We start from the raw sequence: 14,946 nt of genomic DNA, 5'->3' as shown, positions 1-14,946 counted from the left end.
CCGACCAGGAGTGCGCTCCCGGTCTTCGTGGAGGCGGGCTGGGACGAACCAAGCAGCGAGTACCCAAGTTTTAGTGAACTGGGTTTCCAAGATGGTTTGGTTTTTCTGTTCGGGCCCATTCCTGACGAGGAGTGCGCTCCTGGTCTTCGTGGAGGTGGGTTGGGACGAATCAAGCAGTGAGTACCCAAGTTTTATTGAACTGGGTTTCCAAGATGGTTTGGTTTTTCTGTCCGGGCCCGTTCCCGACCAGGAGTGCGCTCCCGGTCTTCGTGGAGGCGGGCTGGGAAGAACCAAGCAGCGAGTACCCAAGTTTTAGTTAATTGAGTTTCCAAGATGGTTTGCTCGGAGATTTACAAAGAAACAGTATCCTCTTTATCATTCATATTTGAGCGCTTACAACGGCATTCGTTTTTCCGCCAAGTGGCCGTCTATTGATAGTATTTTCGAAGGTTCTTTGAATTCCATGCATGGGGTAGCAGGTGATCCCCAAGCGTTTCCAGTTTATAACTTCCCGGGCGAATCACCTCTCTTACTCGGTACGGCCCCTCCCAGGTCGGGGAGAGTTTTTCGACCTTCTTTGGTTGGGAGATAGCAGCTTTCCTTAGGACTAGATCCCCTGCTCGGAATTTTCTGGGGCGTATGTTCAAATCATGATAGTTGGACACTTTCTGTTTGTAAGCGGGGACCCTGATTCGAGACTCTTCCCGGGCTTCTTCCAGTAAGTCGAGATTTTGCACGGAGCCCATCTCCGTTGAGTTGTTCATTGAAATTGGTGACTCTAGGAGACGGGGTGCCACATCGACGAGTATTACGGCCTCCGTCCCAAAGGACAAGTTAAATGCCGATTCCCCCGTCGATGTGCGCGGGGTGGTACGATATGCCCATAGGACATAATAAAGTTCATCTGCCCATCGGCCAGACTTTTCGTCCAGCCTCTTTTTGATCCCCTGAAGCAGAATTCTATTCGTTACTTCTGTTTGTCCATTCGTCTGAGGGTGTGCTACTTAAGTAAATCTCTGTTCGATCTTCAAGTCAGAGCAGAATTTTCGAAAGTTTCGGCAGTCGAACTGTCTGCCGTTGTCCGTTATCAAGACGCGGGGGATCCCGAATCTGCAAACTGCCGACTTCCAGAAGAAGGTCTGTACGTTTTGCTCTGTGATCTGAGCCAGAGGTTCGGCCTCCACCCACTTGGTAAAATAGTCAATGGCTACCACGACGAACTCGCGCCTTCCGGAGGTTGGTGGAAAGGGGCCCAGGATGTCCATCCCCCATACTACGAAAGGGAGTGGGCTGATGATCGGGGCCATGGATACAGCAGGCTGGTGGATGGTGGGAGAGAACTTCTGGCATCTCTCGCACTTCTTGACCAGGTCCAGAGCATCTTGCCTTAAGGTTGGCCAGTACAGGCCTCTCAGCAGCACTTTGATTGCCAGGGCCTTGTCCCCTAGGTGTTCCCCACAAATCCCTTCGTGCGTCTCTTGTAGGGCGTATGCGGCGTTGCCTGGCCGGAGGCACTTTAGGTATGGGAGGGTGTACGACCTTTTATACAGGCTCTCACCATTGAGGGAAAATCGGGCTGCTCTCTGTACTACTTTGCGGACTTCCTTCTTCGCTTCGGGAAGCTTCTCGCTACGTAGGTACTCGATGATTTCATCCATCCAGCACGGCTCGCATTCGACCTGCATTACCTCGACAGCCTCATTCTCGATACTAGATTTCTGCAGAAACTCCATACATATACTTCCTAGAGTGGTGTAACCGGAGGCTGCCAGCTTAGACAGCACATCCGCCTTTGCATTTTCCGTTCTAGGAATTCTGACGACTTCGAAGTTTTTGAACTTACTAGCCAACTGGCGGACCTTGGAGAGATATTTAATCATGCGCTCGTCGTGGGCTTCATAGACTCCTTGGATCTGGTTCGCAACCAGCTGGGAGTCGCAGTATGCCTTCAGTCTTTGAGCGCTGGTCTGGACTGCTAGGTTCATTCCGGCGAGGAGGGCCTCATATTCTGCCTCATTGTTGGACGCACGGAATCCGAACCTTAGGGCGTAATCCAGAGCGAAGTTGTCAAGCCCGGTAAGAATCAAACCGGCTCCAGAGCCACCCTTGTTCGAAGATCCGTCCACGTACACTTCCCAGAGTGGCTCGATGATCGATGGATCCTGTTCTGCCGGTACGGAGATGATTTATGTGCTTACTGGTTCAGTCTCGGCTTCTGTTCGTTCCCCAGTTGTTACCTTCTCCACAACTGGGGTTTGGACAGTTTCAGATTCGGTGCTCCGCTTGGGGATGGTGCATTCAGCCACGAAGTCTGCCAGCACTTGAGCTTTTATGGCTGGCCTAGGTAGGTACTGGATATCAAATTCGCTCAGCTCCACGGCCCATTTCACAAGACGCCCCGAGGTGTCCGGTCTGTGGAGAACTTGCCTGAGCGGCTGATTGGTCAGGACCTTTATTGTGTGGGCTTGAAAGTATGGCCTTAGTTTTCTGGCCGCCATGATCAGGGCGTACGCCAGTTTCTCAACCCGCTGGTACCTGGTCTCAGCATCGTGCAGGACCTTGCTGACATAGTAGATCGGTTTCTGTTGGTTGTGCTCTTCTCGAACTAGCACGGCTGCCAATGCCATGGGGCTTGCGGACAGGTACAGGAGCAGCTCCTCCCCCGGCTCTGGCTTTGTCAAGAGCGGTGTGGAGGACAAGTACTGCTTCAACTCCTCGAATGCTGCTTGGCACTCCTCTGTCCAGGGTGCTGTCTTGATTCCTTTGACGACGTTGAAGAAAGGCAGGCATCTCTCTGCGGACTTTGAGATGAAGCGCCCCAGCGCGGCCACCATCCCGGTTAGCCGTTGTACTTCTCTGATGGTTTTCGGTGGAGTGAGCTCCACCACGGCCTTGATCTTCTCTGGATTGGCCTCTATCCCTCTTTGGCTTACCATAACCCCAAGAACCTTCCCGAGCTGACGCCGAAAGTGCAGTTGCTGGGGTTGAGCTTCATGTTATGCTCTCTTGAGACTTGGAATGTTTCTCTCAGGTCGGAGACATGATCTTGCGCACTTCGGCTTTTGACCAGCATATCGTCCACATAGACTTCCATGTTACGGCCGATCTATTTCTGGAAAAGCTTATTGACGAGCCTTTGATAGGTGGCCCCGGCATTCTTTAAGTCGAAGGGCATGACGCGGTAACAGTATGTTCCCTGATCTGTTATGAAGGAGGTCTTTGGTATATCCGATTCATACATTCTGATTTGATTGTATCCGGAGAAGGCGTCCATAAAGCTCAGCAGTTCGTGACCTGTGGTGGCATCTATCAGCTGGTCGATTTTTGGGAGCGGGTAGCTGTCCTTGGGATAAGCTTTGTTCAAGTCGGTGAAATCAACGCAGGTCCTCCACTTCCCATTGGATTTCTTTACCAAGACCACGTTCGCCAGCCAATCCGGATATTGAGTTTCCCGAATAAAGTCAGCTCTCAAGAGCTTCTCCACTTCTTCCTTTATCGCCTGCCGTCTTTCGAGGGCAAAATGTCTTCTTTTCTGTTTTACCGGCCTGCAGGTCGGATCAACACCAAGTCTGTGCGTGCTGACCTCCGGGTCTATGCCGGGCATGTCAGCGGGAGCCCATGCGAAGACATCTATATTGTCTTGAAGAAACTGGGTGAGGCTATGCCGGGTGTTACTGCCTAGAGAGGAGCCGATCTGAACGAATTTCTCATTATCGCCTTTGCACAGAGGGATGGAGATGAGGTCTTCGGCGGGCTGAGTCCCCTGGGCTTCGTTTCTTGGATCGAGTAGCTCAATCGGCAGCGATTCCCACGCATTTTTGCCCTTGAGTGTCATGGCATAGCACTCCCTGGACTGTGGTGATCTCCCCTGACTTCTCCCACGCCGTTTGGCGTTATAAACTTCATCTTCTGGTGATATGTTGAAGCGACGGGGCGGATTAGATTCTGGCCGGGTCGTCCCAAGATAGCGTTATAGATCGAAGTGGCCCTCACTACCAGGAAGTTGACCATTGCGAAGGCTTGACAGGGTGGCTCTCCGGCGAGGACTGGGAGTTCAATCTGTCCTTCCACTTTCACGTCCTCCCCTGAGAAACCGAACAGATCGGAGTTCGCCGGCCTTAAACAGTCGTCACCTATCATCATTTTCTTGAAAGCATGATAGTACAGGATATCTGCCGAACTCCCGTTGTCGACAAGGATTTTCTTCAATTCCCAGTTCGCTACGAGCATTGTTAGGACCAGGGCGTCGTCGTGAGGCAGTATCAAGTTGTCGAGATCCGCATCTGAAAAGGAGATTTCATTCTTCGTCTTCATCTTTTTGCTGCATGTGTGCACGGTGTTGACTCGGGGTGCGTATGCTTTTCAAGCAGCAGATGATGTGCCTCCGGCTGCTGGCCCGCCCATAATCGTGTTGATGACCCCCTTGGGCTGGGATCGGCGCGCCTCTGGTTGTGGACTGGATGGCGGAGGAGATTGATTCTGCGCATGGGGCGGCTGTGACCGTCGGGGGCTCTGGCCCTGGAGACTCGTCTCCCTCCGCTCTCTTCTGTGGCCGTCATCTTTGACATACTTTTTCAAGTATCCGCGACCAATCGGCAACTCGATTTCTTCCTTGAGCTACCAGCACTCGTCTGTGTCGTGCCCGTGGTCCCTGTGGAACCTACAATACTTCGACTTGTCTCTCTTATTCCCCTTGGAGATCATTCTGGTCGGCCAGCTTACGAACTCTTCCCCTTTGATTGCGGCCAGTATGTGTCTCCGGGAGGTATTGAGAGGGGTAAAGTTTTCTTCCCTCCTCTGGGGGGACCTCTCCCTTCTGGGGGCCTTATCATCCCTACGCTGCTTGGTAGGGTTCTTTTCTTCGGAGGTTCTCCTCCGGTTTGAGTCTAAGGCCGCTAGAGTCTCCTCCACGGCTATATATTCCTCGACCCCTGCCATCAAATCCGCCAGTGAGTGCTGGTTTTGGCGAGCGACTGATCGGCGGAAGTCGTTGGATTTGGCGCCTGGGAGGAGAGCATTCATGGCGGCCGATGGATCGAAGTTTGGCACTTGAAGAGCCTCTCTGTTGAAACGGTTGACGAATGTTTTCAGAGGTTCATTATCCTCATGTCGCAAGGCCATCAAGGATGCTGTTGTTTTCCTTGGCTTCTGGCTGCTCATGAAATGGTGGACTAAGTCGTCCCCAAAGTCCTCAAAGTTGCTAATGGAGTTCGGCTTGATCCTTGAGTACCAGTCCCGGGCTGCCCCGGTCAGTGTGGTCGGGAATGCTCTGCAGAGGAATCTGTCAGAGGCGCCGTGGAGGAGCATCATAGTTCTGAACGTTTTCAGGTGATCCACAGGGTCGGTGGTTCCGTCGTATTGCGGAACCGTCGGCATTTTTAACCCTCCGGGCGCTGCCGCGTTCATAACATTATCCGTGAATGGAGGTCTGCTCGAGTACGTCTTCGCAGCGGGCTGGCCCTGATCTTTCGCCAGCTCTTCTATACAGTGATCTATTTCTTCTATTCTCAGTAGCATTGGGTCAACCCTCCGGTCTGCTCGGTCCAACGACTTGTTTCTCTCCACCGATGGGCTTGCAGCAGAGCCGGACTGACTTTCTGGACTCCGGTGATGAGGCCGGGACTTTTCCTGCAGTGCGCGGTCTTCCTGGGCCCGGTGCTTTTGCGCAGAGCGGGACCGTGACCTCCGACGGTGGTGAGGCTCTGTATGGGCATGCCGGGTTCTGGAGTGATGGACTCGCCTTGTGGAGTGGTGGGTCTGGTCTCCACTGGGGCGCGCTGGCTCTCCCATGTGGGTGTTCGACCTTTCCTGTACAGGTCGTGGAGCTTCTGAAGGATGTTGGGGAGGCGCTTGGATCAGGTGTTGGTACTGATCAATAAGAGCCGTCATCTGTTGAAAGAGAGCTTGAACTTGATCCGGAGTGGGGGTGGGATTGAGGTGTTCCGAACGAGCTGGGCTCTGCTCTGCTGTAGCAGAGGGAGCCACCACCTGCGAGGCGATTCGCTTGCTCCGGGTCCTACGAGATACTACGGCTCGGGTAATTCGGGCAGTTGGTACCCGAGCACTTTTCTGCCTTGCCATTTTGTATAGGGGACTCGAACAGCTTTTAGTTCGTGGTCCCACGGATGGCGCCAATCTGTTAGGCCAAAAATCGGTAACATATACGGCAGTGACGTAAGAGCTAGGCTTGTGGACCCGAGGAGCGGAGGGGAAGGAGTGGAGCCCTGCACAAGAGCAAACGAGGTCAGAAGACCAACCCGGAGTCGTTACTCCGGACAGGCCCTTTGACACTCAAGTCAGTACGAGCAGGAGTGCAAAGCAAGTTTTTAAGAGTGATAGTTCAGAAGTTATTACCCCTCAATCTGAGCCTTGAAAGGCCTTTTATAGAAGGGGACCTGGGGTGGTTGGATTACCTACCTCAGGACAGGTGTCGGACCCTCTGTGGGTTTAGGTTCACCCACTATTTAGGCAATTACCAGATTACCCCTGCGCGGCAGTTGGGCTTATGGTGGGCCCTCCCGGGGCCACGTGTCGACAGCTCATTAGTTGTTGTTTTTTGTACCCCATCAGCAATCATTTCAGAATTGATACCCATTTATAGTTCTAGCTGTTGGTTTCAGGCCCATTTATGGGCAGGTTTGTTGGAGTTTATTAGTGGTTGAGAAATTAGAGCCAAGGGGTAGGTTTGCAATTCTCCCTGAGGAAAAGGAATTTTTTTTTACTTTGGAAAAAATATTATGAAAGATGAGTCAAATCCGAGTCGTTTGGATCGTCTTGCCATCAATAGTAATTGCCACCAATAATATTGAGATGAGGTGTGGCCCTTTATTTTACACCCATACACACCATGTGCCTAGTTATTATTGAAGTATGATGAATCCAATAAATTTAAAACTACCAAATTACCCACAAGCTTCATTTTCATCTTCTTTCATGTTTGGGTGCAAAGATGATTATCAACGTGGAACAGTCAAGCATGGTGAGACCCGAACAGGAAACTCCAAATGAGAAGCAGTGGATCTCAAATGCGGACCTGGTGGCGCCTAGAATCCACACACGTAGTGTGTACTTCTACAGGCCTAATGGCTCTTCGAATTTCTTCGATGCTCGGGTGCTTAAAATGTCCCTCAGCAAGGCCCTTGTCCCTTTCTATCCTTTGGCTGGCAGATTGAGCAGAGACGAAGGCCGTTGGATACAGATCGACTGTAATGCGGCCGGAGTTCTCTTCGTGGAGGCCAATACCGCGGCCGTCGTGAACGATTTCGGCAATTTTGCACCCACCAATGAACTCAAGCAGCTCATTCCTGAGGATATCTCTGCCGATCCTCTTCTCGTGCTCCAGGTAATCTTCTTTTTCTTCCTACTTTCCGTAAATGTGATACAACTTAGCTCCAGGATAGTAACTCTGATATAGGCTTTTTTAGGTGTTTGAATGTTTCCCAATTGTTCAGGGGCATTTACCATTGTTGCTTTGGACATAGTAGCTAAATAATCCCACCGTTTTACAACGGCAGATATCGTATAATTGTTCGGTTTTCCACAAATTTTCCCACAGTCAATAACATCTTTAGCGGGCTCAAATTTCGGCCGATGATCGGTTCGGTTTGGGGTCAAACCGAACCACCCCAAACCGAACCGAAACCGAACCGTTGCCCCTGATTTCCAATGAATATGTTAAGGGGTAGCAAAATTGGCTAAACGGAACCGAAACCGAGCCAAAACCAAACCAAAATTCGGTTTGGTTTGGTTAAACCAAACCGGTTCAAATTTCAATTCGGGTTCGGTTCGGTAGGACCAAACCGATTCAAATTTCGATTCGGTTTGGTTTGGGGGTCAAACTGTAACCAAAACCGAACCATTGCCACCGCTATTCGGAGTGCAGCACTTTTTCTTGGCTTGGGTAAGCATTGTATCCTCAGCACTTATTCCCTAGTAACCAACTGTATAAGTAGGAAAATTAAAGTTATAAGAGAAAGAATCAGCTTCCTTTACTTACCTTCCATTTTCTAACCCTCTTTCTATTTTCTCTTTGTGTTCCTTACTTTGATTATTTGCATCTCCACCGTTTGATCAGTTTTGATACCAATTTGTCCCAACCATGAACTAAATTTTCTGGTTTGAACTTCATCAGGTGACTTATTTCAAATGCGGCGGCATCTCCCTCGGCGTGGGCATGCAACACCAAGTTGCTGACGGCTACTCCGGCATCCACTTCATCAACCACTGGTCTGGGCTCGTGGCCTCGATCTTACCATTCCACCATTCATAGACCGGACCCACTTGCGTGCTCGGGATCCGCCTACCCCGAAATTCCTTCACATCGAATACCAACCACCTCCTTTCATGAAAACACCACCACTACTTGGCACTAGTTCCCCCTCCACTTCCGCCGCAATCTTTAAAATCACAGTTGAACATCTTAGCCTCACTAGCTGGTCACGGCTACCGATATATGACGCAGATTTCGGATGGGGCCGACCGATTTTCATGGGGCATGGTGGGATCACGTCCGAGGGCCAAGCGTACGTTCTCCCTAGTCCGACCAACGACGGGAGCTTCTCTTTGGCCATCGTCTTGCAATCGGATCACATGCTACGTTTCGAGAAGTACCTCTATGACATCTAGGAACCCGATAATTGGAATGCATTGCTTCTTTAGTGTCCTTTGAAGTGTTTAAAAACGTGGATGTGACGTGGAATGTGGCGAAGAAAAATCCTTATCGTCTCGGCACAGACTCGACCAAGAATGTGGTTCGGTGCGGTCATAACTCGAGAGAGTCAAACACGGCCAAGAAAAATCATTGTCGACTTGAGCGAGTTCAAAAAACTGGTCCTTTGGGAGCTTTTCTTGGTTGTGTTTCTTTCCTTCTTTTGGATGAGGCCATAATTTTAACTATTTTGAGTGCAATAAATGGTTTTGAACTAGCAATCGGTTGCCATAATCATAAACGAGCAGGGCCTTTACATTTAATTAACTTGGTGTTTATTGTTTCAACTTTCGTGCTCTCCTTTATACTAATCCATATGACAAGCCGCATTTGGATTGCCGCAATTAAGAATCAGCATTAATATCACATTCCGATTCCTATTCTGATTCTCCTTTAACCAGAATGAGAAAAAAAATTAAAGTTTTGAATAAAAATTCTAATAAAATCTCCCCAGTTTCAATTCTCAACCCTTGATTCTGGTTTTCCTTTTTCCTTTTGGCAATTTTTTTTTTTTTTGAATCAGATGCCAGGATAAGCGGACTTAGATTCAAATCCCAATTCTTGCAACTGAACCCGGCAATCCAAACAGACCCGTAGTCCTTTTAGCTTCAGAGTTACACTACAAGAATGAAGTTTGGCTTTAATCTTTTGCTCTATTTGTTCCTCTCACGTTCAAGTTCTTCCTTGCACTCTGCATTTGGGATTGCTAGAATCAAGAATTGGAATCATCATCCTATTCTGATTCCCCTATAAATAGAGAGAGAGAGAGAGAGATTTATATCTCGGTAATTTTGCCCGAAATTTCGACCCAAAAAAGACATTTCGAGCGCCCGTTACCGAAGTTCGGCTGAAATTTCGGGATTTCGGTTAAACTTTCGGTTTCGAATAGGACCGAAATTACCTCGGAAACCAAAATTTAAAAACTTGCTCAAAATGTTGCTAATTAGAAGGGACTAAGGTGGTAAAACTTAGGTTTTTTGTTTTCTATTGCTCACACTAAAATGTAGGAGAGGGCTTTGCTAAAATACAATTTTTGGGTCCAACAAAGGAGCATACATGGGCATGAATGTGAAATCATGACCGTTGATCTTGCAAGACATCATGGGTTGGCCTACATGGTCTGGTCCCATTTCAAATAGAAATTCCATGTGTATGATAAAGAACTATAAAAATCAACAGTTTAACTTTTATTGATCAAATGATAAACGAGGCTTGATGGACCAATGGCCTAGATCATTCGCTCAAGATGTTCTCAATGGCACATTTAGCCAGACTAATGGTTGTCCTTGGGATCAACAGATCTGATCACATGAACATGGCAAAACTGGAGCCCAATAAGGAGAAATTGTACGATGAAGGGCCATAAAAACACTTACTCATAATTTTCTTCAAAGAATGTAACTTTCTTCAAAAAATTTCTCAATGGATATATGGTTTGTGAGCTAGAGCTCAGCCTGAGTTGGTTGAGTCATTCAACCCATTAGTTGTATAGGTGATAATTATGGTTATGGTTTATGATTAGGGTTATGATATGTGGAGGTTTAAAATGGATGGTTAGAAATTATGCTCCCAGATCGAATGGTTAGGATTATGGTATGGAGATGGTTTCTTATGAACATCCTATCTATGTGAGGTGCTATAGAATGAATGGGTTGGATGAGTCAAACAACTATGGGAGATGGAGTATTCTAAGCTCTAGCGCAGGCTGCACGAACTAGATATATTTTGTTATTGATGCTTTCGCAAATACTATGGGTCCAATTGGGCTTACCAAGTAAAAATCAATAAGACCCTTTTCTTACGCGGGCCGGGCTTCTCTTTATTCGGGGCCGAACAAGAAGCCCCTAAAGATTTTTAGTCATGTAGCTTCGTGAGGGTTCTCGGCCGTAGAAAGCGTATCGGGTAATTTCGGACCACCTGACTAAACTCGGTACACGTGGCAGCAGAATCCAAAACCTCGTACTCTAGTCTTCCACATCTCTCAATCAAAACCAAACTCTTACAATTATTTTCTGAAATACCGAAAATGCCCGTGCCTGATCCAAAAAAATCCTTCACTCTACAAAACTCCTCGAGGTATTTTGCTATGGCATCAATGTAAATAAAGCACAATTCAAGGGTACTAACCTTATTCCTCTGCCAGGGCTATTTTTTTTCTAGTTTTTCCTTGAACGTTCTCCATACTCCCCTCAATACCCTATAAATTTATCCCCCAAAACAACCGACCTTTCTCAAATCAAACTCTCTGAAGTCTCACAAAGCTCACTATAAATTCCAAGTGTTTCAAAACCCTTACATAGTTCTTAGGTAAAACCAACCTCAAAACTCACTGTAAATTCCAAGTTTATCAAAAGCTTTATATAGTTCTTAGGTAAAAACCATAAAACCAGTCTTGTTCAACTCTAAAATGGCAGCTAAAAACGAAGGAAAGGCGGTGGGAATTGATCTTGGCACCACCTATAGCTGTGTAGGGGCATGGCTACATGATCGTGTTGAGATAATCCCAAATGATCAAGGCAATAGAACCACCCCTTCTTATGTTTCCTTTACTGATACAGAGCGTTTAGTTGGTGAATGGTGATGCTGCGAAAAACCAAGTGGCTTTGAATCCTGAAAACAGTCTTTGATGTTAAACGTCTTATCGGACGGTGATATTCGGACCCTTCTGTTCAGCAGGACATGAAGCATTGGCCGTTCAAGGTAATAGTGTTGGTTTTTTCAAAGAGACTTCTTTGCATTCAGAAGTTATTTGTTGCAATTTTTACTTACCAGGACCTTTACTTGCGAAATCCGGCACTCATCTTGGTGGCGAAGATTTCGATAACCGGATGGTGAATCACTTGGTGGCGGAGTTCAAACGGAAATACAAAATTACTCCGAAAGCTTTAGCTGTTAGGAGTTGTGTTATTTAATCATGGGTTTTGGCGTTTTGCTATATTTTACACATGTTTTGATATGTATAAAACAATTCTCAAAACATGTGTATTTTTATTAAAGCATGTGTAAAATGATTTTAAGTGTCATTCGCAATGCACCTTAAGAGTGCCCTTAGGCCCTATTATGTTCATCGGTTGTCACGATATGAAAAGAACAGAACAGGGCCTAAGGCACTCGTTAAGGTGATTGGGAATGATACTTATAATCATTTATATTTACATTCCTTTAATCATTTATACTTGTACATGAGTTGGCGGTACACGTGGATTTTTAATATCAAATGAAACAACCAGATAGCCCAAAGGTTAGAGTTGGTTTTATTTAATCATTTATACTTCAACAGGTAATGCTCGGGCTCTTAGAAGGCTACGAACGGCCTGCGAGAGGGCCAAACGAGCACTTTCTTCCACGACTCAAACCACCATAGAAGTGGATTCCCTCCACGAAGGGATAGATTTTTACGTGACAATTACCAGAGCCCGGTTCGAAGAACTTTGAATGGATTTGTTCTTGAAGTGTATGGAGCCGGTGGAGAAAGTTCTTAGAGACGCGAAGATTGACAAAGGGGATGTTCATGAGATTGTTCTTGTTGGTGGGTCGACGAGAATTCCTAAAATTCAACAACTTTTGCAGGATTTCTTCAATGGGAAGGAGCTCTGTAAGAGCATAAATCCTGATGAGGCAGTGGCTTATGGGGCGGCGATTCAGGCCGCAATTTTGACCGGAGAAGGGGACGAGAAGGTTCAAGACCTGCTTCTACTGGACGTGGCGCCTCTGAGTCTTGGGCTTGAGACCGCTGGCGGAGTTATGAACACTCTCATTCCGAGGAACACAACGATTCCCACCAAAAAAGAGCAGACTTTCTCAACTTACTCCGATAATTAGCCTGGAGTTCTCATCCAAGTGTATGAAGGTGATGTGAAACAACCAATTACTCTAAAAGCTTAAACTATTAGGTCCTGTTTGTTTAAGATTATGACATTGTAAGTGCAAAACGAGGACTGAAAATTATGTTTAAATTTGAGTCCAATGATCGGTGGTCACAATCAGTTGTCATGATCTTAAACGAACACTGATACTGGTAGGCCCTGTTCGTTTGAGATTATGACAGCCAATTGTGAGTGCCAATGTGGACTCAAAATTACATTTAAATTTGAGTCTGATAATTGGTTTGGCACTCACAATCGGTTGTCATAATCTTAAACGAACGAGGACTTAGAGTTGGTGTTATGTAATCATTTATACTTCAACACTCCCTTTCTCGTGTGGCCCCTCCTTTTTTGGGTTTGGCCATACACGTGGATTTTTAATTTTTAACATCGAGGACTGATACCATGTGAAACAACCAATTAGTCCAATAGCTTAAGCTGTTAGAGTTGGTGTTATTTAATCATTGGTACTTCAACAGGTAAAGCTTAGGTTGTTAGAGTGGGTGCTATTTAATCTTTTGTACTTCAACAGGTGAGCGCGCTCGAACCCGAGACAACAACTTGCTCGGAAAATTTGAGCTCTCCGGTATACCTCCGGCACCACGCGGGGTCCCCCAAATCAACGTGTGTTTCGACATCGATGCGAACGGGATTCTAAACATGTCGGCGGAGGATAAAACGGCCGGCGTTAAGAACCGGATTACGATAACGAATGACAAGGGGAGATTGAGCAAAGATGGCATTGATAAGATGCTGAAGGACGCGGAGCGATACAAGGCGGAGGACGAGGAGGTGAAGAAGAAGGTGGAGGCGAAGAATGCGTTGGAGAATTACGCTTATAATATGAGGAATACAGTGAAGGACGAGAAAATTGCGTCAAAATTGAGGCCAGAGGATAAGTAGAGGATTTTGAAGGCGGTTGATGAGGCGATTGAATGGTTGGATCGGAATCAGTTGGCAGAGGTGGAGGAATTGGAGGACAAGTTGAAGGAATTGGAGGAGATATGTAATCCAATTATAGGGAGGATGTATCAGGGAGATGGTGGGGGAATGGGAGGTGGAATGGATGGTGGTGGGTATGGAGGACAAAGTACTGGTACTGGAGGTGGAGGAGGGCCCAAGATTGAAGAGGTTGATTAAGGGTAGTAAAAAGGGAAGATGGGTGTTTTGCTTTGTTTTGTAAGATGTTGAGATAGGAGTTTCTTGTGGTTTTGGTGTTCTTATTTAGGTTTTTTTCAACTCTTTCTTTGAATGTAAATAGAGGGGTGTGTTAGGTCTAAAATTGGTAACAGGTTATGGTAGGGCCGGAAGGGCTGATCTGGCACACCACAGCTGAAGAGCCAATGGAGTCCTGCGCTGCACAAGGGCACAGACAAGAAGACAAAGGGTCAGAAGACCAACCCGGAGTGGTGCTCCGGACGGGCGCTTCGACACTCAAGTCAGTATGAGCATGAGTGCAGAGCAATGTCAGAGCAGAAAGCTTAGGGTTTTTTTTTTCAGATCTCTCACCTTAGCACAAGTGAAGGCTATTTATAGTGGTTCTGAGCCACCTGTCCAGGACAGGTGGTGGCCCCTGTATGGACCAGGTCTCATACCTAGGAGGGGCAGGTGGAAGTCCCTGATTAGTCCAGGTGTCATACCTAGCAGGGACAGGTGTTGGCTTTGCAGTGGTCCCTGTGAGGGCCACGTGTCAACAGCCAATTGGTTGCAGAGTTCGGACCCCATCAGGGTGTTTGCAACAGTGTAAGTGGGAAATGTCAGTGCATGAGTCCTCTATATGAATAAGTCTTGTATACATACTTTTGTGAATAGAATGCAGGCTAGGTGTGTTATGCTCTCCCCCCTTGGATGTTAAAATGTGTTGTGGCATTCCTTAGTTTCTTTAGTTTGTTTTCTGGTTTTTAAATTTAGACAGCTTAATTTGTTTTCGTTTCTTATGATAACAAACAACATTTACGTACGGCTCTTGATGTTGAATGATTTGAGGCCTCTAATTGTAAGTTATTTACGAACGCTAATGCATGCTTGAATCAAGTTCTTTGTTAATCGAACTTTAGGCGGAAATCGAACCTTTACCCTATAATGATGATCAATGGAATTATACGATGATCAATGGAATCGAGGCATGCAATCAAACTGTTGAAGACACAGCAGACTAGCATGAGTCTAAAGCAGCCTTCTAATCTGTCCTATTCCTTAGATCAATGGAATCTGTGTCCTGTAGAAGAACCCCAAAAGCATTGTTTCTCTTAATGCGTGCCACTCACATTAAGCAACTTTTTAATATAAGGTCAGGGATTAGGGTTGGTTTTCCCAAATACATTAGACTATTGTCAATCTAGGATTCTTGATGGGAGTTATCTTTAGTTAGCC

General features: G+C 46.9%; 1 protein-coding gene and 2 pseudogenes across 2 annotated transcripts; 2 read left to right on the top strand and 1 right to left on the bottom strand.

Moving 5' to 3' along the window:
* Window positions 1-350: 350 nt before the first annotated feature.
* LOC143856669 (uncharacterized) lies at window positions 351-1,985 on the bottom strand. The gene is made up of 2 exons (XM_077366936.1): window positions 1,368-1,985; window positions 351-428 (listed from the first exon to the last, which is right to left on the bottom strand). Exons 1-2 carry the CDS (start codon window positions 1,983-1,985, stop codon window positions 351-353), a joined length of 696 nt encoding a protein of 231 aa, XP_077223051.1.
* Window positions 1,986-6,891: 4,906 nt separating this feature from the next.
* On the top strand, window positions 6,892-8,924 carry LOC143856447 (shikimate O-hydroxycinnamoyltransferase-like; annotated as a pseudogene). The gene is made up of 2 exons (XR_013238205.1): window positions 6,892-7,342; window positions 8,132-8,924. The product of XR_013238205.1 is annotated as a shikimate O-hydroxycinnamoyltransferase-like (transcript).
* A 2,190-nt stretch (window positions 8,925-11,114) lies between these two features.
* On the top strand, window positions 11,115-13,713 carry LOC143856668 (heat shock 70 kDa protein 5-like; annotated as a pseudogene).
* The last annotated feature ends 1,233 nt before the right edge of the window (window positions 13,714-14,946 follow it).

The sequence above is a fragment of the Tasmannia lanceolata genome, unplaced genomic scaffold, assembly GCF_043159265.1.
Source record: "Tasmannia lanceolata isolate RefF3 unplaced genomic scaffold, GAP_Taslan_0.1 ptg000023l, whole genome shotgun sequence".
In the NCBI taxonomy this organism is placed as follows: Eukaryota; Viridiplantae; Streptophyta; class Magnoliopsida; order Canellales; family Winteraceae; genus Tasmannia; species Tasmannia lanceolata.
This window is presented reverse-complemented; position numbering and strand designations above follow the sequence as displayed.